The sequence below is a fragment of the Diadema antillarum genome, unplaced genomic scaffold, assembly GCF_040938485.1.
Source record: "Diadema antillarum isolate AM-2024a unplaced genomic scaffold, OU_Dant_1.0 seq00002183_RagTag, whole genome shotgun sequence".
Lineage (NCBI taxonomy): Eukaryota > Metazoa > Echinodermata > Echinoidea > Diadematoida > Diadematidae > Diadema > Diadema antillarum.
In genome coordinates, this window is record NW_027272820.1 from 81,815 (window position 1) to 107,653 (window position 25,839).

Consider the following 25,839-nt stretch of genomic DNA (forward strand, 5'->3'; position numbering starts at 1 on the left):
GTGAGGATTTTTATTGACTTCTGACTGCCCCTTTTATAAGATACATTGAACCATTTGCAAGAAAGTGAAATAGTAACATTCTCACCTAACCTTTGACCTTTTACCTTATGACATGAAACTCTCTCTGGAGAATCTTTACGCAGTAGTACATGTCTACACTAAGTTTCAAGAAAATACCGTCGGACATTGCATGGATATGGGGGAAATAGCAACATTTTTACCTTACCTTTTTACATTTGACCTTGACCTTTTGACCTTTGACCTCTTGCCAATGTCACTAAAATCTGCTCAACTAATTGTCCCATCATACATCATCCTTGGACCAAATTTGGTGAAAGCTGCTTCATCCAGTTTTGAGTAATCACGTAAACAGTTAAATTTTAGGATTTGACCTTGATCTTTAACCTTTGACCTCTGTCCAATTTCACTCAAAAACTAATCAAGTAATTGTCCCATCATACATCATCCTCAGACAAAGTCTGGTGAAATTTGCTTGATCCAGTCTTGAGTTATCGCATAAACGGATACAATTTCATGATTTGACCTTGACCTTTGACCTTTGGCTGATTTCACCCAAAATCTAATCAAGTAATTGCCCCATCATACTTTCTACTTGGACCAAGTTTGGTAAAATTCCAGTCGATATTACTCAAGTTATCGCGTAAACGAATGTGGACGGACGGACGTACGTACCGACGGACGGACAACCCGAAAACATAATGCCTCCGGCACCACTTTGTGGCGGAGGCATAAAAAAAAGAGAAAAAGGTGAGGTCAGTTGAATACAAAACAGAGTATATTGTTTTATTCCCCAGCGGGTTGAGTGATAAGTTTGGTTTATTCAAGTGCACTGCCTTCTACAGAGAAAGAAAGAAAGAAACTAGTCATCCATACCCACAACTTGCAGGTTGACTTCTCCAGAGCCAGACCCATATCGGTTTGATGCTATAAACACATAAATTCCTTGATCACTGGCTTGAAGGTTTCGAATCTGAAAGAAGAAATGTAATACGTGTTATGAAGAAATTTCAGTTGCACAAGCCTGCAATCAAATCTAATTTAATCTAATTCATCACCACATTTACTGTAATCTTGTGTCAATCTAATTTTCACCCTACACAGGCAACATCCTAGGGACATGTGGATGTATAACTCACATTTCTCAAAACCCTATAATAGTCTTTGTCATCATATTAGGTTACATTACTGCAGGTCTTTAATACATACTGTATAGTAGGCATTTTTTAGAAATTCATTATATATGTAACATATGGCTTGTGTGTCACAACCAAAACAGTCAGAAAATCAAAGATAAGTCAGGTATCAGCCAGATAAAGATGTTTGATCTCAACTTTAATGCAATTTAGGGTCCTGGCTTCATAGAGCATTTGTAAATTATCAACTAGTGGGACATGCTATTGAAAGACTAGAAGATGATAAGGTAAGTCGTTGTGTCTTTCTCTCATGAAGTTTGTTCTGTTCTTATTGACATGGCTTTCTAACCAATTACTGTAAAACATGATATATTCGCGGCATGAATTTTTTGCAAATTGGAGCCGACGTTTGCAGCATGAAATTTTCGCGAACTGCCACTGGCATTCAATGCATACAGTGTAGACAAGAACTTTCGTGTGCATTTTAATTTCGCGAATCTTGGCGCTCGCGAAATTCGCGAGATTAAAATGCATGCAAACATTCCTCGTTTTACAGTATACTGCCTGCTCCATTTTCTCATTTTCTTGCATCTCTCTTTCTCTCTCCCACTTATTTTTTGTATTTTTTATTTTTTAGATGGAGAGTGTGAACTAAATTTAACTGCAGACAAAAAATGTATGAGATTAGTGTAAGACCTAAGTGGTATATTTGCTTTTCTCTATATTGATAAACTACTGAGTTCTGCTTTTTATATTCAGAATTGTACAAATGCCATCCTGCACTGTGTTGATGTAAAGATATAATGGAACATTTCAAAATATCTGTACATATATACACAGAAAACATGGATGACTGCTAGAATTATGTGTGTTCCTCTAATGTTAAGTGGTGAGCTGGCTCAGTCGATAGCGCGTCTGCCTTCGTCCCAAGCGGCCTGGGTTCAATACCCAAGTCTCACTGAGCAATGTTGTGTGTAATCATACCGTCCCCTCTAGCAAGAGGCAAAACACTCAGTCCCTCGGATAGGACATAAAATGGAGGTTCCGTGTGTGAGAGAGTTACAACTCATGCACAGAAAAGATCCCGCTTCATTTATTCATCGCAAAGAGCAGGATGTTTACACCGGTGATGTGGTCCAGCCTCACATCCAACTGGGCCCCATGGAAGATCAGCTTATTGTAGCTGAAACATGTGGGCTATCCAGCCATCATCTCAGATGGAAAATGAACAAACAAAAATGTACCTGCAACCTGTAGGTGCCTGGTTCCACATAGCTATCCTGGGGAAGAGGTTGGCCATCCACTCTTTGCCAACCAGCTGCGGTGTAGTTGCCTACAATGCGAACTTGGAAGAGGACACTTCCCCCAATGACAGCCGAGGCCTCAGTAGGTGACACAGACACAACTGGGATTGGTTCAACTGAGGACACAGGGCAGACATGGGTACATAAGGGTCATGAATTATAATAAACATTTCTTGGATATCGATAAATCATAATTCTGTTGATTTTTACAAATGATTTCAAACTGTTCAAGCAGGATATACATGTACATCATTCAAGTTTAGGGAGTGAAATTTGGCTAGTAACCACGGAGAAGATATTTCATGGGTCTAAACCTAGATCTTACTGGAAGTTAAACAGCCTAATTAAATAAACTATGCCTCAGTTCAACAGGGAGGCCGTGGTGACATAAGGAGGATACAGAACTTTAACATCTGTGCATTGACAGGTAGTTTATATCTGTGGCAATCACCAAGAAAAGCACTCTAGTGCATGTGACAATCACTGTATAAAGCACTGTAAGGCTTGACAAAGTGCGTTAGCTCCATCATAAATTTAGGACAATCAAACATGATAATTTAAAAGATCAACTTCCAGCTATCAACGAAAGCTGTAAGATCTTCACTGATGGTGGAACTAAATAAGTTGATAGTGATATACAAATAGTGTCTGGTCACGAGTGCGATGGTACAAGATTTTGCAGGAGATGAAAGACAGAGGCGTTCTATTCAATGAGGCGAAGCAGAGTTGAAAAGTGTGCCTCATCTTTCTCCTCATGCGAAATCGTGTTCCATTGCACGAGTACAGACCATATAATATTTGTTTTATGCAAAAACTCGGGATGTCAAGAGATATGGTCCACACAGATTCTTGAATTTATAACAGAAATTTTTCTGTAAAGGCGAATGAGTAGCAGCACAGTCACAGTCAGCCATGTACATACGTATGCAAAACCAATTGGCTGAAGTTGTTTACAAAAATGAGTGATAAATAAGCGCTTGCAAGTGCGCTTGTAATTGTTGAGTGTGCACGGCAAATGTTTGTTTATTGTGACGTCAGAGCTGTGCAATGGAACAAAATCTTTGGAAATTGGAGATGTCAGCCATGTGATATCCATTTTTTGCATGCCTCCACAGTAACCTGCCAGGGCCAGAAGCTGTAACTTTGGGGTAATGACTAGATGTGGAATCAGCTGTCTGTATGCAATGAAGTGACTATTGTCGCCCGACAAGACTTGTAAAGTGGGACAAAGATTAATGTACTTCAGTCTAGACTTAATCAAAACTTAAACTGAAACAATATTTGCATTACACTATGACATGTAAAAAAAGACTAATGATCAAGCAGAAAATAGTATAAGCTATTGCAACTAGCAACAGCAATACAATGCTACCAGAAGTATCACTACCAGTGACATATGACCCAGACTTGAACCAAGCTAACCGGGAGCAAGTTGACCAATCTAACGCAAACATTTGTGACCCTCGACAACGGTTTCAGGCAAAAGTCGCAAGAGCAAATTCCCTCCTAGGCGGGGTACAAAGATTTTGACCATTATTTTTCTCGATTTTGGTTTTTTGCAGAAATCGAATCTTTGATATGTTTTCTACATCTACACTAAATTTCATATCATAAGAATGAATTTTCCTATCGAAAATGGAATTTTAAACACTCTATGTTGGATTGCACTAGTCAGTTTCGAGCTTCTTTCGAACGCCGCACCAATATGCCCAGCGTTGCTACGGCGCATGGTCTCGCATGCGATTGGCTGGTGCGTTGCACGCATTTACATAGTTTGGCTTTCGGAGACACGTCTCGAGCGTTTCGGAAATTTTTGTCCACGCATGCATACATTATGCTCCATTGTTCTTGCTACAATAGATACGCTCGCTCTGTAGTATAGGCTCTTCGTTTGGCTTTCTATCCGAGCTTCTCTATCGCAATGTTCCACAACGGAAGTGAACAGCAGCGCTAACTTCCAACGTGAAAACAGATTCATCGGGAACATGATTTGATCACATCATAGTCGCAAATCACGACACAAATCGTGCAACATGCGATCGCAAACTCATCCGTCAACTGCTGCAATATGACATAATTGTGTGAATTACTGAAAAGAAAACTTACAATATCCTCGAAACTGTCTACTCGTAGTAAATATTACGCCAGCAAGTTGACTCAAAGGGCAGTAGATGAGAGGAAAGGAGCGGTCATAAAATTTATGTCCAATATTCAAATACTACACGTCAAGTGCATTGCACCAAACTAACTAATCGTGTTTGTTTGTTTGTTTTTTGATAAACACCATCGCACAATGCAACACATGCATGGCTTGAAAGACAAAACAAAACAACAGGAACCGTGACCCTTGCTAGCTCTATCAATTTTTCTGCCTTCGAAACGTCCCCAGCGATTTAAAGACAATCTGACCACACTTAAAACGCGATATGTAATGATGTGGATACGGATTTGCCACCCGCTTCTGTTACGTGTACACACGGGCATGGCATGTTGATGCCACTGGGTAATGCGTGCACCCTATACATGTACATACACTACCAGCACTAACCGTGGTACTTACGTGTTGAAAAAGCATACAGTTTTGCTGTAGGTTGGTACTGAAAAGGTTGTAAAAAAGTCGTAGTTTTGCCGTTGATTGATAGTAGACGATAATGAGCAAGACCTTTTGTTACTGTAATCCTTCCCCTTGTGCTCGCTCCATACAAATTCAAACAATAGGAACTATAGGCGATTTCCAGCAGAGGGGCAGACTCTGGTGTCCTAATTACCTTTTGTCTTGGTGCATCGACGTGTGCGTAAATTTCTAAAGATGATGGGAATAGGATTCACTATCGGTGTCACCAATTTTGTGGAGCCATGCTTCGCGGTCGCCGATCGGCGGGTTTGTTGAACAGCGCGAAAATCTCGTGTCTTTCGAATGCTGGTAGAACATAATTAATGTCTGTTAACGTCAAGAAAATAAAGTCGATAAGGCGTCGTATGTGATGACAGGTGGGCAGTTACAGCTTCCTTTCAAAACTTAGATATGTTTGCATCAGAAATAGGTTGAGGAATATCCCGATTTTGTAGTAAGATATATTTTCTTTGCGGGAAAATCGGCCACCAAAAAAAAGTCGGATGTTTGCCTTTACTTTTGGAAATGAACAGCGGTAACTATCGGCTCCGTAAGATGCTGAAATAAATGTCAGATGTTTGCTTTTAATTTTGGAAATGAACAACGGTAATATGCAACTCCGTATGATGCTAAAATAGATGTCAGATGTTTGCTTATACCTTTGGAAATGAATAACGGTCAAGATTCATGCAGCTCCGTACGGTGCTAAAATTAATGTCAGACTTGATTTTGCGTTCGGAAATGAATAAGGATAACATTCGGTTCCAGACGATGCTGAAATAAACGTCGAATGTTTGCTTTGACGTTCGGAAAAGAATAGTAGTAATATTCAACTCCGTACGATGATAAAATAAATGCCGGATGTTTGCTTTTACGTTCGAAAGTAGATAGCAGTAACATACAGCTCCAGAAGATGATTAAAAAAAAATGTCGAATGATCCCTTTGACGTTCGGGAATGAATAAAATAATATTCAACTCCGTACGATGATTTAATAAAACATATCGGATGCGCTTTCACTTTCGAAAGTAAATAGCAATAACATTCGACTCCGGAAGATGCTAAAATAAATGTCAGATGATTGCTATACGTTCGGAAGTGAATAGCAATAATATTCTGCTCCATACGAGGCTGAAATAATTGTCGGACGTTTGCTTTTACATTTTGAAATGAATAACAGTAACATTTACCTGCGTTCGATGGTAAAATTAATGTTTGATGTTTGCTTTGACGTTCGGAAATGAATAACAATAGTATTCAACTCCGTACGATGATAAAATAAATGCCAGATGTTTGTTTTTACGTTCGAAAGTAAATAGCAATAACATTCAGCTTCGGAAGATGCAAAAATTAATGTCGAATAATTCCTATGACGTTCGGAAATGAATAACCATAATATTCAACTCCGTACGATGATTAGATAAATATCGGATATTTTCTTTTAATATCCTTTCGAAAGTAAATATTCGGCTCCGGAAGATGCCAAAATAAACGTCAGATGATCGATTTTACGTTTGGAAGTGAATAGCAGTAACATTCTGCTCCATATTCATGATGCTAAAATGTCAGATATTTGCTCTTATAATATACATTTCGAAATGTAACATTCAGTACCATTCAGCTGCGTTTTATGGCCAAGTTAATGTCTGATGTCTGCCCTTACGTTCAAAATGAAAAACAGTAACATTCGGTTCTGTACGATAATAATTGTCAGATTATTCATTTCACTTTCGGAAGTGGACAGCAATAACATTCGGCTCCTTGAGATAATAAAATAAATGTCGGATATTTGCTTTTAAATTTGGAAATGAATAACGGTAATATTTTGCTCCGTACGATGCTAACATGAATAACAGATTGTTGTTTTTACATTTGGAAATTATTAATGGTATCAATTGGCTCAGTTAAATGCTAAAATGAATAGCGGATGTTTTCTTTCACGTTCGGAAATGAATAAGGATAGCATTCCGCTCCGTAAGATGCTAAAATGAATGTCGGTTAATACATTTGAAAATGAGTAACGGTAACATTCGGCTCCGTTAGGTGTTAAAATACAAATGTTGGATGGTTGCTTTTACAATCAGAAATGAATAACAGTAACTTTCGGCTCTTTACAATGCTAAATCAAACGTCTGCAAATGCTCCCACTTTCTCATTTCAAACGTAAGTTTTGACCACCTAAATATAGGCACAATTTTTATAGTGATCAATAAGCCTACACTTGCTAAATCTTACAACTCAGAATATCGGTAAGATGATTGAATTTTCTATTTATTTATTTTAGACATGGGTACCTGTATCACTTCAGTAATACTTAATATGCATTTGTCTGTGTTAAGTGGGACCGATTTCGTTTTTTTTTCTTTATTTTCTTTTTTCGTGCCACAAGAAGTTTCTTTCGGGCCACCGAAAGATAAAAATCAATGATTTTTGTGACGAAAGTTGGATAACGAAATTGTCACTGCATGCGTGTTTAGAATGAGATTAGAAAATGCCATCAATTACTAGACTTTGACCATAATCGTCTAAAATGGATATCAAAAGACAAAAGATGCCCTACATTTTTCCCCCTCCGTTCGGCCTATTCAAAATATGAACATATACACTGACAAAAAGATGTGATGTTTGAGTTTTCTGCAAAAACGTGTGACTGAAACTATTGAATCGTTTTACTAGATTGAAAACAGTTTTATGAAATAAAAACAACGTTTTTATGTCTCTTTCCACCACTCTTACATATGTTTTTGATTCAAAAGTGACAAAAAAAAAGGTTCGCATGCCACCGATGTCCGTTTTTACCTTTACGATTTTATACTTTACGATTTACAAGCTATCGCAGCCATCAGGCATTATGCCATATACGTTGCGTCTTGCATGAACTTCAAATGGTTGGATATCTGTTCCTGATGCCCTTCCTCCTAGCTATAGGTATAATATTGTTAAGTACACCATCATCAACTATTTTTGAACTTTCTAACAACGACTTCATTCACTCATTGTTTGTGGCATTTTCTGACAATGGCCACCCTGGTTCGAATTGAGTGTTGTTGCGTCGGACAGACTCTGGAAAGCGGCCCATTGTCGTACGTGTTGTCTCTCCGTATAAAGGTCATCTTTCTTTCAGCGGTCAAACCTTTCATCCCATCGAACGGTCCTGACCTGGACCCTAATCTTGCCGGTGCTTATACGCACATAGAGGAGAAAAAATTCTTTTGTCCTTAATTCGTGCCGATTTCTTTGGTGATGATGAGCCAAACACGAGCCAGGCCTGTAGGCATAATACGCCCTATTATAATAAAGACAGCAAGCAATGATGTCTGTAGCATACATCCACTCTTTCTTGCCATTCTTAAGTTTGAATTCTTTTGTTTAGTTCAATTGCCCAAGCTAGTGACTCATGCTAAGGAGATTTAAACTTTGATGGTTACTCATCTTCTCCTTTATCTGCATGTTTTCAAACTCTTGAAATTATAAGCATATCATAATAAGGTGAAACATGGCTGTACCATTCCTCTATATATCGTGACACTACACGTGGGGAAAGAAACTCAGCTTTTAATTTTTGTTAACAGAAAGCATTCTATTTATTTATTTTTTGGTTTGTTTCAGAGACGTTTTATCCTACGTACTGAAATCTGTCTGGGGAAATATAGGGCCTAGCCGTTATCGCGCTGTTGCGTATATGCGTGAAATGTTCGCAAACACGTGCTTCCACTTTTCACCGCGCCACGTGTTGGCTTCGTTGCCAATATTGCAACGGACGCTACTTCATTTTTCGTATGCGTTCGACAAGGAAGGAAATCAAGTCCTCTGGCGAAATCGTAAATAGCGATGGTCTACTTGAATAGTGTTGTGATTAATACTGCAAGGTTGCAAGTTCGAATTTCTTTCAGTTTTCAGAAGTAATATACATTTTGTTTTTGTTTTGTTGTTGTTTTTCTGAGCATAAGATTACAAGAGAGTTGCATTGCCACGATCATGCCGTGTAAAGTAGTTGGCAGAATTCACCTATCTGCCGCAGAGCCGCTGCCTTCCATCCGAAACATTCAGCATGTTTCCACAGAGAATCCGATTTGGTTTGCTTGCGCGCAATGCCTTGTGTATTTAGCACAACAGAGCATCGCTAAGCTACATTTGCCTAAGCATACGGCCACGTGTATTTTCGTTGGTCATGTGGAATGTAGTTACATGCTAGTCTTTTTGCAGGGGTAGATTGATATGATTATGTGTGATGAATTATTGACTACCGGTATTCGCTGGTTTATGTTACAAACGTAAAAGAAAGGAGAATAGAATAATTTCGTATTGCAATGCCCGAGGCCTTTGACTCGAGACTAGCTGGGAAGACTGTTCATTCCTCCGCTGTTTCCCAGGCTGTTTTGTCAAGGAATGATAATTATGCGCGCGTGTTCTTCTGTTTGAACGCCCCCCCCCCCTCGTGTTCGTAAGAAATGTCCAGTACACCGGTATCTTTTTTTTCCTCTCTGCTTGCCTAATGAATGTATTAATTGTGAGTACTTCACATGCACATCGAACCTCGGTGTTATTCTTGCGCGCTTCGTCCTCGTCTGTACCAGTATAAGGGCCTTTACAAAAAAAAAAAAAAAAAAAAAAAAAAAAAGGGGGGGGGGGTGGTAGTTGTCGAACCTTCAAAAATACGATTAGCATTATCGACCTACAAATAGGGCATATAGAAATGAGTACAACTTTCTTGAAACTACTGCAGCAAAATGGAAAAATTACAAATATGAACACAGAACACTCGTAATAACGATTTTACTTTGAAGTGGACAGGAAAAAGATTAAACGCAATAAAGAAAGAAATCAATGATGATGATGATGATGACGATGATGATGATCAACAGCATTTGTATGGCGCCATATATCTTTTATAGAAACATTCAAACGCGCAGACTCCTTAGCAATTGAATGCCTGGTAAAAAAAAAAAAAAAAATCAGAGGCTTTGAGGTGATCCAGTTAGTCAATTTCACGTAGAAAAGATGGGAGGGAGTTCCATATCACACATAGGCGAGGAGCACTAGAGGAAAATGCCCGGTCTCACCAAAAGACGTATATACTACGTTGTTTGTTCATACAGTTTTCTCAATATTTTAGATCAATTTCGTTATGTATAAGCATTTTGTTTTTTGTTGTATTTAATTTGTTCTGATAAGTTATCGTATTTGATTATTTTATGGTTGTATTATACGGTATACTGTTCATGCTGGTTATGTAACAGCGCCATGAGCATCATTCTCGATGGACTTCAGTGCATTGTAAGAGGCCACTATTATTATTTTTTTTTTAATCATTAGTATTATTATCATTACTGTAAAAAAAAAAAAACACTGTAAAACAAAAGTCGAGTGATTTGATTTTCATTCATTTTTCAACAATAGGTCAGTTTGGCCGATTTCTGTTCGCGCATTCCCGTAGGCTTGTATTATGTAGGCCTAAAGCTCATCTTTTTGAAGCAAGGGATGGCAAAAAGATGTTTCATCGTACGGAGTAGGCCTATAGAGGCCTGCTAGTATACAATGTACACTGTATCTCACTTGGCGGTGACTGTTTACAAACGTATAACTAATTTAAGGTTTAGTCAAGGTTCGTAAACAGTTGCAATTCGAAATTGTATATACGCAAACGATTTTCATCGTCTTAAACATTGTTTTCTTTTCGTCTTGCTGCAAAGACGTTTGGTCATATAGGTCTACAAAATTTCTTGGCGACATGCACGACAATGCAAGCCATATAAATATCTTAGAATTTGATTGCAACTGTTTTCGAATCCTGCAGACGAAAGTTTAAATTCACAATGTTCGCAAACGTTCGCAGCTCAGTGAGAGACTCTTGAGACTAGCCCAGCTTGGATAAGTGTATTCGATAATCCCCGTAAGGAAATGTGTGCAGCTTCAGTGGCGGATCCAGGCGGAGGCACACCGGGTGCCCCCTCCCCCTTATTTTGGTTTAAAAAAAGAAAAATGGAGTTGGCGCGTTCGTCCCCCGACACATTCTAATTTTGTAAAGGCGTCCCTCTTTGCGGAATTCCTGGATCCGCCCCTGAGCTTTATCACCCAACTCATCTCTGCATGAGGTATCAACTCATTAACCAATTCTCCGTTTAATGAGTTCACAACAGCAGAATAATTATGTCGACGAATGATATACCATCACCGTGCATACGCTTCGATGCACATGCCGACAGGTGTAATCTTTGTTCATCTCTACATCTTCCCTGAGAACAAAAGGAGAATAGTTTCCTTTCATGGTAGAGCCGTGTGGCTTACACCGACAAGGGAGGTGGCCCGAGAAGAAGAAACAACTCTCCTTTGAAGTCATGCTCGACACCGTAGAACGTTACGCGTTCAACACTTCGTGTAGCCATGTGCTTTGACAAGAGAGAGTGCATCATGCGGTAAGCAGGTCTTGAATTGGAGTAGAGAATCAAAATGCAGTGTAAAACTCGATTTTGACGCCAAAGAGTTTAAAAAACACGCTAGAACATACTTCGGCGGAGCACTTTCTTTGAAAAATCACAACATTACAGATATGATAAACAATCAAAAATTACATGTAAGCAAAAAGTTTGCATCATGGATAAATATAAATGTCTAAAAATAACTAGTTTTAATGGCATTTCGAAGAAACTACAAATACATGTTTATGAATTCCAAATCGAGCATTTCATTTAAGATTTTCCGGTAAAATATAGCTTGTAATTCAATGAAATTCGAAGCGCGTTTTTCGTCTCAGAGAGTGGTGTCGGGCATGACTTCATGAACGTAGCCTATGAATGTTGGACATCTTATATGGTATAAAAATGCATTGAATATGCATTGTGTTTGTCCGAATTACGAAGAGTTGCCACTCCGTCTACACCCCCAGCTGCACAGACCAAAGAGGACACACAGCTCTAAAATTTTCTCACAGAGATGATAGTGTTTTCCTATAAAATTTGAAAAAAAAAAATTATTACAACGAACCCCTCCTTTATGATAGTAATCTATGTAAGCTTTTCCGACTATGATCGATTCATCGACGACATTAATTGTTTATGAAAATATTTGACATTATACTTTGATGAATAATATTCTAAAAACTGACTTCATGACACAGACAGCAAAATGTTCTCGAAATCCAGTTGGAACTAAACTTGAAGGGGATATAGAGATGAAATGACAATGTATACAGGCAAACATGAATTAAAAACGCATTCATTCATTTTCCACTGGACCCTTATAGATTGTGCCCGACAAGATACACATTTTCGAAATGATGATTAAAATCGTAGACTGTTTGCCCCTCGCGCTATACGACTGGTAGAAATCATATCTTGCACGCGTGTCTCTTAAAATAGTCGACATATTCCAAACTCGTCCATTATAGTCATGGAGCTGTTTAAAAAAAAGCTGAAGAAAAAATGATGTATATTAAACAGTTTACTCGCGTAGTTGTCATTAGTCACTGATAAGGGGATAACCGCATCAGGTATAGAAGTCGCATATAAGATCTCGAGAAAAAAAAAGAAAAAAAAAGGGAGAAAGTAAGTGTCAAAGATGTCTGAGGGGAATCATTCTGATAATCGTGGATTGTATAAGAAAACGTGGAAATAACCGCGGGACAATCGGTGGCTGCTTTTACATTTCGATTGAATCTATAATTAATGTAGTGTGTGTAAAAAATTTTATGGTGTGCATGAATTACAATTCTCTGAAGAGCTCATGTTTAAGCGTGTGACGTTCACTCCTGTTGCAACGGAGAGGGTTATATAACGATATTTTGCGATAACTAAGTAATTCATAATTAAAGTTGCCAAATTTGTCGACATTAAAAACAATTGTGTGAAATTATTACGAACACTTTTGTAAGAACACGGTTACAGCAAAATTCTTGTTGAAACAAAGTCATTTCCGAGCGTCATTGGCAAAGAACAAAAGAAACATGCTCCGTTCCAATGAGATGCCACTCCTCGCTTTCCTACATTGTACAAGAAGAAATTCACAGAGACTGCATGAGCGAACGCTTGTTATTTATATTCGTTCACTTTTCCCCGTGGATAACTTGCATTGCATTAATCGAAAGTGAATATTAGGGATCGTTATCACGAACATTATCTTATGGCGTTTGTCCAAAGGTTCGTCGTTCGTATACGGTTCATCACTGCGAAAATGAAATCAGGTTTTTTAATCCGAAAATTATAAGAATCTTCGTTATTCCAAAGATTCGCCGATAGGAATATGAATTAAGCTTCGTGAATCCAAACGTGAAAAAAAGAAGAAAGGAGTACACAGACACAATTTTGGAATTACAAATCTAAATCATCGTCTTCGTTTCGCAAAGTTACGCCTTGCAGAACCTTATTTCATTTTCGGATTAACCAAGCTTTTGAATTACGAATCCTGGGAATATCGAATCTTCGGAACAGTCCTCCGAAATAAGTCGGGAATAATGAATGTTCGTAAACGTTCGTAATCGACGAACTTTGGGATAACGAATCAGGCCTATAAACACATTCCTAACCATCACTTCACCTTTTTATATATTTTTTTCAAACTAAGCATGAAAGTACAAACTATACTCTGTTTGAAATCTGTTTCAAATTGCCTTTTCATCCAGTGCAGCGTATTTGATATGACCAAATATTACTAAGCATTGAATTACGCATCATACGTATCGTTGCCGTCTTTTTTTTTTCTTCATAACATACTCAGAACTGTATTCGTTCGATAAGACGAAATGTCGTTATACTTTTTTTATGAAATTGCCGATCCCTAGGACTTCGATTATTTATAACTGGAATGCAGTGTATACAAAATAGGCACGGTCAGACTGGCAAAAGATCGAGAAGTTTAACATCGCGATCTTTATAAGATCTCGATGTTTTGCCCGTCTGATGTTTCCCTGGGTGAGATTCGACCAACGCTGAATTCTCACGTGACTACTAGTACCCCCGTTTATGGATGCACAACGTGCGTTGTTGCCTTGACACACGAAGAGGAAAAATATAAATGGACTGTCACACGTGCGCACCGTGTGTATACGACGGACCATCGATTACGGTACTGTACATGTAATTTATCAGGTGCATCAGCGCTATGAATGTATGCAGTCTGTACTTCGATCGACTGTACAAACGGTTGCGGTATACTAATACAATTAACAGTTGTACCAGCTCGTTTAGCTGACCAGATGAGCTCGAACTGTAGGTATACGACCGCAAAAAGAAATCTATTCTTCTCCGTCAGATTTGCTCGAACTTGGCCCCATTTCGTACTCGTTTGAAGCGCGGCCACGATTAGTAAAAAGCTGACAGCTATTCCCCTGTACTAGCTAGCCGCAATAACGAAGCCACATTGTGTGCGCGAATGGATTTTACCTGCCGATGCATTGATGGCTAGAACAATACTAGTAGTCCAGAGAATCATTTAAGCCGATAATTAAGTCATGAAATAGTAGTTGGCTGTTCGTAGAAAAGTCGTAGTTTTGAGGGAACTGCCCTTGAGGAAAATAGAAGTGGTATCAAAAGACGGATTATCGCCGTGAATAGCTAGTGGTCTATTGTCCGATTTTCACGCTGCATAACAAAAGACGGCGTTCTCGGTCGCGAGAGCGGAGATGCGGAAGTCGTCTTTTGTGATGTGGCAAAACTACGACTTTCGTACGACTAAATCCTCACTAATCCACCCCTGATCTACAACCACTTAACAATTTATCTACGCCTCTTTCACTTCTTAACAACGACGCATTCAACACTAAGGCACGAACACAAAGAACCACGGCAAAACTACGACTTTCTTACTACTTTTTCAGTAGCAATCTACAGCAAAACTGTGTGCCTTTTCAACACGTAAGTACCACGGTTAGTGCTGGTAGTGATACCACTAGTCTTCAGTGCATGCAATTATCGTATCTGCCAACTACACAAACCCGAGCGAAACGCATTGTGTATGTCGGCTCCAAGCGCCGAGTTACGAGGAAGGTGCCCGGGAAATTTGACTCTCTTAGTGAGCCAATCAGAAGGTGCTGTGGTTGCTAGAGGTGGAGTTTAATCTCGATTGGCACCATCCTAGGGACCTACGGATGGGTGATTCTCACCTTGCATCACTGCTCGGACATTGTCTTTGAGAAAGAGGTGAATCTTCAAGGCCCGTTTTCTTGCAATTTTGTCAGGCTAACAACTTAAAAAGTGCAATATATTTTGCTTATATGCCCACTTTCAGTGCCAGAGAACACAAGTGTTTTATATCAATGCAAAGCTTAGGAAATGGGCAATGTGATTCCATGAAAACGTGAATTTTCAAAATTCCTGACTTTTGCCTGAAACCGTTGTCGCCGGTCACATTTTATAAATATCTGATGATGCCTGCTTGTGGTAAAAAGTTTTACACATCTCAGATCCCACATATTTTGCCAGGATGATGCGTCCACAATTGGTTTGGATATGCCACAATGCCAGAAAACAATAGACAGATAGAAGCCTACAGTTAAATAGAGGGAGATTAAGCCATCCTCATGAATATTCATCTTCCCACTCTCCCAACAAGGAATGCAAGTGCCTTTTTGTTTGTTTGGGGTTTTTTTTGAACTTGCACCACCTCTGCTGTGCAGAATGCTTGTTTTCAGAATATTTATCAAACTCCAGATAGTACACAGATAAGAATTTACAAGTAAGAACAACAATTATATTTTCCTCACCTCAAAATTCACAAACAGTTCAGAATTAAGATTACCATCTAGAAAAGGAGCAAGGAAAGTACTGGCCAAAGAAAAACCAGTGAGAAAAGAAGCACACACATAGACATTTACTCAGCAGGTGGGGTAAAATCAAGGATAAAACATTTCTTTACCAGTGCCTCTTGGACTGCAGGTTTGACCAGGTATTGTGGGATCCCCTCCAAAGCCAGAGGCACACCTGGAGAATAAGTCAGCATCCATAGAAGCATGATGTATATCTGTCACTTTACAGAATAATATAATGAAAGTGCACTTCAGAACAACCAAGGAGTACTCACTATCTACTATTTTGTGTTCAGAGTTCTCTTGCTACAATGTATATGGAATTGCATGAAGAGAAATAAATATAAAGAAGACATTTAGAGTCCATCTTCACTGCTCAAAAACATTGCATGTAAATGCAAACAAATGAAAGTTTTTAGTCATGCTATCCACAAAATTGATAACGGATGGAAGGATGGACGGACAACCAAAAAACATAGTTCCTCTGGTGACACTTCATGGCAGAGGCATATATGGAAGAAAAAGCTTCAGCCAAACCATTGATGTAAGGCAGGCGACTGGTCACATCCTATCCAATGGATTGAATTTTGATTTACAGTTGAGACAGATATGAATGAAGGCTTTACATCATCCCTTCACATGCAGGTATTTAATTCATCCTGCACAATAGTAAGACTGAGGGAGCACACAACCAACCTCTCACATCTACGGCCAGTGTAGCCAGTAGCACAGGCAGTGCAGGTCATGCCACCATCAGAATCCAGGATGCATGTGGGTGAGAACCTGGACAAAGAGACCAAAGGAGTACATCAAGATAATGCATGATTCAATGAAATCTGGCAAGGGATGAAGAACACACTGCTAGCTCACTTTGTGAACTGCTGCCTTACAAATTGGTCACATTTCATACACCTGTATTTACATCTCTTGATCACATTGAAGAACATTTCAGTGAGTTTTACAACTGAAAATACTCCATGCTAGTTCAGCATACTGTATACCGGTGAGCCATACATTTTGCAAGTGTACTATTTTGTGAAAAGGATCTTGTAAGACAATTTTGTGAATGCTTGAAATCGCAATCAGGAAACACAATGAAGGAATGAAAAATATACATTTTCCTTTTCTGGAGAAAAGTAGCCCTTTTCTACCTTAAAGACAACATAAAAAGCATTTGTTTTAAGGGAGGCTACATTTTTGCGAGTTGGTAATTTCATGAAATTCACAGGAACACAGTGAAAAAACCCATATACACTATTACACGTGACAATGTACACATATGTATATTATGATTTATATATCAATAGAAATGTGTTCATTACATTAGCAAATAACCTTCAGAAGTAGACTAAGACAAATGAGGATCTTAGGTAATTACTTACTCTTAGAAAAGCTTTCTCTCATTTAAATACAAAAAGACTACTCACTGGTTTGAAGGTGTGGACAGAGGACAGGCGCACTGGCGGCAATCATTAGGTGTGCCAGATGTTGCATCGCCATAGAAACCAACTGCACATTGATCACAGTATTGACCAATAGTGTTGTGAGCACAGTTCTGTGATACAAAGGTTTATGACAGAAATCAAAGGAAGATATGAATATACTAGTAGCTAAATAAATTGGTAAATGGATAGAATCTTTGGTATATTCTGATAATCATTACAATTTGAGTAAAGAGAGTAATGAGAAATCTGGTAAGAAAAGAGAATGCAAGACGGTGCTTACCGCACAAACACCCGTCTCTGGATCACACTGATTGGAGTGACCATTGCAGTTACAAGGGATGCAGGTTCCTAGGTAGAGACCACCTCCTGAGCGAGTGAAGCCAGGAGCACAATCCTGTCATATGCATGCAGACAAGGACATGCATCAAGAGATCATATTGAATACTTGACATTAATACTGGGCGGTGATTGGTCAATCTGCAATCACAGGACCAATGCAGCAAGGACCAAAATTGTCATATTGCAAGCAGTGACATTATGTCAACTAATATCATTCAGGAATTTGACTGGCTAGCCACGGGGCTAGTAAACAAATATACTTTGCCTTAAGAGTTTCAGGTTAAAACTATGAGCAGCAGCAGCGCCAAAACATTACTATTTTTTGAGAGGTGTTGCCCTGCAGTAAATAGTACTGTTGTGGGCACTGAGGCCCATAGTTTCAACATGAAATGTGAAATTAGGCAGAGCAAATTTGTTTCTATTTTTTATCAAATATCTAAACTAAAGAAGTTGAAAAATGAGGTGAGAAAGTCATGTGGTGGATGCTATGTCATGAAGGGATCCTTTAAGTGAGCATAAGCAGCAGGGCACAATGTAACAATTGCTTTGTGGTACACTTCACAAATTGTGTGCTATTGGAAAATGTCATTAAAAGTGACATTATTTTCCAGACAGTATACCACGGAGCATCAAACATGCATACATTCTGAAATACTTGGAACATAAAAGATACCAAATGAAGCTCCTTCAACCAATCATGAGAGGAAAAATCTTTTATCCAAAAACATAAAATGAAATGATGCATAAGTGGACTATACCATGTGTCTCAAAAAAAAATATACACTTTTGAAATGCCCGCTGAATAGGAAAAGTATACAATTCCGGCAGAAAGGTTTATATGTATGGATAGCTTATGGACTCAACGTTCATATGACACCAAAAAGTCTGAAAATATTTCATGCTTAGATGAGCACTGCTCACTTTTGTAAAAGGTATGAAAATTAGGCTGCGCAGGAATTAGCCTTCCAATTTTGCGAAAGGTGAGTCCGTTGGAGCTTACAAAACTGAAGTTGATATGATCGGTAAGGATTACAATTATGTATGTAACACTGAATATTCAATTATGGACTGTCAAAAAAAAAAAAAGGAATGTCAAAGATGTCAGCTATTTATTCTTCAGGTCAATGGGTAATCTGAATAATAAGTAGCCAGTAGCTGTGACATTCCTTTTTCAACAAAATGTATTTGAATAATGAATTTATATAATCCCCATCTGGTTATTAAGTAAATCAATGAGCTATTCTACTAATCTAAAAATAACTGCAATGTGGGGTGAAGGTTTTCATTCAAGTCACAGATGTAAAAAAAAGAGTGTGTAACATGGAAATTGCAACATGTACCATCACCTCATCCTGACTCACATGAACACACCACTGAGTCTACCAGGGAAATTTGCAATGCTACAATAAAATAAATGCAACTGCGGTTTACTCGTGCATAAAAAGTTTGGTTTAATAAACCATAAAATTCACTCACCAAACCCAAACTGATCGCAATTGATCATAAATTTATCATATCAACTTCAGTTTTGTAAGCTCCAACGGACTACCCTGTCGCAAATTTAAATGGCTAATTCCTGTGCAGCCTAATTTTCATACCCTTTACAAAAAGTGAGCAGTGCTCATTCAAGCATGAATTATTTTTAGACTTTTTGGTGTCATATGAAAGTTGAGTCCATAAGCTATCCATACATATAAACCTTTCCCCCCAGAATCATATATTCCTTATTCGGCAGCTATTTCAAAAGTGTATATCTTTTTTTTTGGAGACAGACGGTATAGCAAACAAAGCATATATACCATGCACTGAGAAGCTTCATTGAAAGTATGGATTCCTAGGTGACAAAAAGAGCACTATTTTCTGAGGGGCAAAGCCCTGAAGTAAAGGGGGGGGGGGGGTGGGCCACTGGGCACGCGCCCCCTCCCTTTAATTTTGTAAAGGCACCCACTCTTTATGGAATTCCTGGATCCGCCCCTGAACATAGCATCATATACAGTACAAGTGTACTTGTTTTACAGTAGATCATTACAGTAGATCAAAATATCAAATTTACTCAACCACAGCATTGTCTGAGACATAGAGATATACATAAGTTAAATGATTTTTTTTTTTCCTGACCTCACATGACAGACCAATGTATCCTTGTGGACAATCACATCGTTCCACCTCTGTGGCAAAGGCTTGACCTGTGTTCTGTGGAACTGAAGTATAAAAGCAAGAATGCTACAGTTATTATATAATAACTGTCTACAATCTTTCCGAAGTGACTGAACCTTCAAACCAAAGACTGCAAGTACCTATAAAGCAATTATATTTATATTTATGGACATGCTACTCTACCAAATGTCAATGCTAGTTTCTTGTTCATCATTGCATACTGTATAATGCTATTGATTGCATCCTATATCTTCAAACATAGAGCAAAATGTGCATTCAAGCATGATTACAGAAATCATTGGGGAAGGGAATTTTCATCTGGCACGCACATTTCATATTATTTTTATCAGTTAAAACTTGATGCATATCCTTCTCAATGCTCCTGGTTTAAATGTCTGCCTGATGTGAAACTTGACTGTAATTCATGATGTCTAAATACTATAAGAAAACCAACGAAGCATTTTATACACTACACTGCCATATCTATACCTGCGATATCAAGCGAGATATCTCTGATGCTGCTCTCTAACATGTCAGTGTGGTAGCTGGCTCGGATGATTATGTTGCTGACATCAGCAAGAGCCATCAGCAGGTGTTCCCTGGTTGCTGGGTTACCATCAGGGCGGAAAAAGTTACTCTAGAAGTAAAAGTGACAGTTTATGATGATGAAAAATCTCTCTTCGCTCAAGTTTTAACATCTGTTTCCTCTTTTTTTGTCATACGTTAATTTTTTCACTACACATGATTTGGCCATAAAAACTTACATGATGTACTGCTCAAAAGCTTAAAAAAACAAGGTCAATTTTTACATATACAGTATACTGTACAGCATTATATATTTGTAGTTCATTTCATGAATTGTGACTAGTAAGACAATTTGCAAATGATTACTAAATGTGCATAAGAAAACCACAGAAATGGAGAATACATGCTATTGCTGTCTAACATGTTTTCCACTGAATGATAAGAGCACAAGACTGATTGATAAGATGCCACTAGTACTGGAATTGGTTCATGAAACCACCACAAAGTATCGTGCATTAATTGCTATCATTATCCTGATCTGTGTGAAAGTTACTACAGAGGCTATGAGCCCCACATGTCTCAGGTCACAAACAGGTCTTCCAGGATGTCCACCAACCTCAATGACTTGAACGAAGACAGTTCTTGTTTCATCCGGCTCAAGATTTGTCGGTTCTTGGTACACCAGCACAATGTCATTGCCCTTTGAATAAAGATAATAAATTGCACATAAATCAGATTAATGTATCTTTGTGTGAGGGATGCCACATTTAATACTGTGAAAGCATTGCAAATTACCATGAGAAAATAATCTAATTAAGGATTGAAATGGTATCAAATAAATGGATAAGAATTTTCCCATACTTGTTTTCCTTTTCTAATAATACTCGGCTGTTTTACTCACTTCTCATGCAGGCAAAACATTAAAAGAAATGTCAAGTTACTGGTATCTAATCAAAGAATGAAAGCCAATAATTAATTTATCTATGGTAAAAGTGGAAATTCCTAATAGAGTATCTTTTTTTTTTGCATTCAGTAGGGTAAAATGAATTTTGCATGCTTTTTTATTCTGCAGAACCACAGAGATAATATACATATATTATTATTTATTACAAGCAACGATATTCACATACTTTTGATTTTGTGCTAGTTTGATGCTGCACGAAATATTCATAAATTTCTATACCCAAAAAAAAGTATATTTTATAGAACTAAGTTATCTCTGCTCTCATAATAGAATAATGTCAAAATTCTATTAAATATCTTTTTTTTCCAATTTGCTTGATATATCACCAGCAAATTACATTTTGTTTTCAACAGAGAGGGTCATCTGATGCTTTGATTAACAACAGGTATCAATTCATAACATGCTGACATCCTTCATTAAAGTTGATACTAAAACATGTTTATAAAATTTGATTGTGATAAATCACAAGGAGAGAGAGAAAATGCTCTCCCTATTGGTACTCCAAACCTACAGAAATCTCCACGTCATTGTCACTGATTGCTGACCCTCTGGACTGGGCAGTGGAATGACTGACAGTGTATCTCAGGTAACCTCCATAGGCTGTGATCTGTGTAAAGCAGAGAACCATTCAACACTTGTACTAAAGTCAATCAACAGGAGTATGATCCACATGCACTTGCTGAACAGAAGAAAGTACAGAGACAGTATGCAACCTTTAACACAAGATTTTAAGAAATGCATGCATTCATCAGTACTCACAATTTTATGACATCAGTGAACTGCAGGCTAATTTACGGGATACAAATGTATATTTTCAGCGATAGTTTATTGTTTACAGTCCCCAATTAAGAGCTGACATCGTATCTAATGATAAAACATGTTAGTTTATATGATGATGAATTAATCTGTATGTCATACTAGAGACTAATTTACCTGGTTTCCTCTAAACTTTGGAGATAGCTCCCAGTAGTAAACATCCTCAGGCAACTGGTTGAAGGAACGGTAGGCAATGGTATTTGAGGGAACACTGATGGTGAATCCAGATGTGATGCGCTGACTTTGAGGTCGATTGATGAGTGCAACATCGCGAGGGTCAGAAGGAGACTGGAACAATACTCGCAGCTGTAACATACAGGCAAAATAAAGACATCTCTTGCCTTATTAAAGCAGGAATAATATGCACATACATGTAGGTGTTCAAATATTTTTTTTTGCTTAAGTGAGCATTTCTCATATGCAAATCAAGATGAGATTCTGAACAGATGTGTGCAGAGAGCAACACATTCAGATACATTGTAGTTTGACAAACTTTAAATTAATTGAAGACATTTTCAAGCATTCTAGAGTCCCAAGAATGGTTTGACTTCTCTTGCAGGCTGTAGATAAAGGAGGCACACACTGACTCATGCTATTTTCATTTAGTCTGTCAGATTACTCAAAGGTCTTCCTGAAACATTGATGAAGTTAGTCATATCAGAAAGCCAATAAAACTATATGACAGCAACTGGTGATTAATGATGAAAGAGACAAACAGACATACCTGGCTTCTGTGGTAACTAGAGCTGTCACAGGAAGTTGTCAAACCAGAGCAGAAACATCTGAAACAACCATCAGGGTTTGAGGCATCCAGGTTGAAGAAGCCACTCTTGCAGAAATTGCATCTATCTCCACCAACATTTGTCTGTAATGAGAAAGACAATGTGAAAAGCAGCATACCAATCACAAACTTGGCTGTGACCAACTCATACATACAACAACATACTGGAATTTGAATTTAGTGCAATGTATCAAAGTGTTCAATGAAATGATGCATGATGAAAATTGTAGTTGCAGCTGTGAACAATGGAGTAATTAAGGTATGTTAAACACCACATATACTGGGGACCAACTGAATTTGACCTTTGATAGAACCAGAAAAAAAAAGAGGAGGGACTAGAAATACAACATTGTATGAATTCTACCTTATGATGCATCTCTACACCTATGAAAAAACATGCCGACACATGCAATATTTGATGAGGTGGTAACATAGCAACCAAGATCTCACCTTACAGTCACAGAGTTCATTGTTACACCTTGATGTCCTGGTACCCCTTGCATCACACTGACAGTCCTCTATAAACATGTCAAAATGATGCATTTCACAATTATAGTCACTCTATCATTTTAATGACAAGTACATTGTACAATATCACAAATTTACATCATTCAACCAAACTCACAATATCTCATCCCACCTTCCAATACATGTTCACACAACTCCTCAAAAATTCCACTCTCACAATGATTCTTTTGGCAATATTCTCTTTTATAATAGAAACATTTACTTGTACAATATGTACATATCAAATGGAAGTAGAAAACACACAAGAGGAGAGCAAACACTTTCCCCAGACAACACTCTAATGATATATACACATTCGTGTAATTACTGTTTTACCAGTGGTATGACTAGTCTAGTTAACAAGACTATCGCAATGAACTGATCAAACTCTGGCCACTATTCAAATACTGCCCTTTCCACATAAATTCACTGGGTCAACAAATAAATCAATCTGTGCTCATATAAGCTCTCCATAAATCAGTCAAAGTACTGGTCTTTCTCTCTCTTGGCCTCTATGGAACTCATCAAACACATCCACTCTTTGTTGCCTCACAGTTGTAAAATTGTTGACAAACTGACTAGTGCTATGAGCTAAGTTGTTATGGTGGACTGAGAGAGTTGATTACCCGGGCGACGACAGAAATCTCCTTCAACAGCAGGATTGCCAATATAGCCTTCTGCACATCTATCAAAATAAAACAAGATGTGGTTTCAAAGTACAACACATTTTTATAGCTGAAGGATGAATGTGCATATTGCACTGACTTTTAAGTCTTGTAAGTATAGTTTATGCCATACATTTTGTGAGTACAATATTTCATGAATTGGACTTGCAAGGAAATTTTGCAAGTGGTTGTATTTGTAACCAAGAAGTACAGTGGTGGAATGAGAAATAAGTATTATTCTTTTTCAGGAGAAGATTTAGTGATTTCACATCTTCGAGATGATATCAAAGGGCATATGTGTTGTGGGTGACTTTTATTGAGAGAGTTATCAGTTTTGCAAATATCAGTCGAACCACAAAATTCATGAAATTATTAATCACTGTGCAATATATCACATACACAATGTACTTAAATGTGTATGATAAATATTTCTGTATCTATTATTTTCTGAATAGTGACTTTAAAAAAGGGAATCAGATTCATGATGTAAAACCAGACTTGTATTGGAACTATACTAACTACCACCATTTGAAACATTGATGATTTGAGAGTTGTACCCCATGGTGATTTTACTTTTCTTTTTTCTTCAGGAGTCACTAATTAACAAAACTTTTCAATTGCTTCTAGTTGGAACAGGTAAGAACTGAAATGAGGTAAGACACATCCTTACATAAACCTGTGCCTTGGCACACAATAATCATGCTGATAATATATTGTATCTTTTATGCTCTTGAGAAAGATGCTATTTAAAAAGAGAGAGGACTGGAAGACCTACTGTTCACATCGTCTTCCTGAGTAGCCTGCTGGACAGGAGTCACATGTGACTTGGTTGTCTGTATCCAAGAAGCATGTTGGGGAGAACCTTACACAATTCAAAGACATTAAAAAATCTCATTAAGAGGTTGTGATATTCCAATGCAATTTTCTTCTTTGCACTGCACAGCACTTCCATATTCACAACTTGAAATAAGACTTTGTAATCACTTAATGACAGAAAACATTCAAACATGCAAGTATGCATTTGTAATGTCAATGGAAAACAAAACTACTGCTCTTTATCAGCATCTAAATATTGATACTAGGTTACTTTCTGTCAACAGCTAAAAGCTGTGCACAAACACAACCATCAAATCTCTTAGATCTGGAATCGCGTTCTCTACCTGCTAACATACAATCAGAATGCATCAGAGGATGAGCCCTTTCAGTCTCAGCGGACGGGTGCAATTAACTCACTGTTTTCATTTTGACCTGACCTCGCTTTCCTCTTGAACGAACACGTTTCGTACGAAAACCGCTAGGAAAGTGTCGCAGCAAAACTGCTCTAAGTTTACTATTTATTCATATATTTTGATAATCCAAACAGTTATGAAAAGTAAAAAACTCATTTTAACCTGCCATTATGTTACCTTTTTTAAATAACAACGATAAAATATTCCAAAATGGAGCATAACTTCACTCTCAAAACGGAAAATAATTGTCAGAAATCGTTGCTAAAATTTCACATTTTGACTTTGTGAACAACAAAAAACTTTCAAGTATGTTACTAAGTGTGTATTTCTTTACGGAACTCTAAAATATCACATTCGAGAAGTCATGCCTCCGGATATGTCTGGAAATAATCGAAAGAGGTGCACTTTCTACCTTCGTTCCGAGCACGAAATTTCATAGTCATTCGCACACGGGAAGACAGAGTACAGTCCCACGTACCCACATCTTTGTTGCTCTGACGTCACCTGTACTTCAGTGCCGTACGGCACTGCTGTATCGGGAATTCGTAGTTGTAATGTTACTTACTAGTGCAGTAAAATCTGTGTAAAGTCCGAATGATCCA

General features: G+C 38.0%; 1 protein-coding gene across 1 annotated transcript in view; it reads right to left on the reverse strand.

The window, feature by feature from the left end:
• The window catches only part of LOC139714170 (basement membrane-specific heparan sulfate proteoglycan core protein-like), a 104,345-nt gene that overhangs the window by 49,817 nt on the left and 28,689 nt on the right, over nt 1-25,839 (reverse strand). The window contains exons 23-37 of the mRNA XM_071625887.1: nt 24,784-24,870; nt 23,970-24,028; nt 23,287-23,354; nt 22,780-22,920; nt 22,173-22,361; nt 21,751-21,846; nt 20,892-20,975; nt 20,240-20,387; nt 19,712-19,794; nt 17,535-17,648; nt 17,237-17,364; nt 16,506-16,592; nt 15,920-15,984; nt 2,399-2,574; nt 895-991 (exon numbers count right to left, since the gene is read on the reverse strand). Of these exons, the coding sequence (XP_071481988.1) occupies nt 895-991; nt 2,399-2,574; nt 15,920-15,984; nt 16,506-16,592; nt 17,237-17,364; nt 17,535-17,648; nt 19,712-19,794; nt 20,240-20,387; nt 20,892-20,975; nt 21,751-21,846; nt 22,173-22,361; nt 22,780-22,920; nt 23,287-23,354; nt 23,970-24,028; nt 24,784-24,870 (1,622 nt within the window). The remainder of the gene's footprint in view (nt 1-894; nt 992-2,398; nt 2,575-15,919; nt 15,985-16,505; nt 16,593-17,236; nt 17,365-17,534; nt 17,649-19,711; nt 19,795-20,239; nt 20,388-20,891; nt 20,976-21,750; nt 21,847-22,172; nt 22,362-22,779; nt 22,921-23,286; nt 23,355-23,969; nt 24,029-24,783; nt 24,871-25,839) is intronic.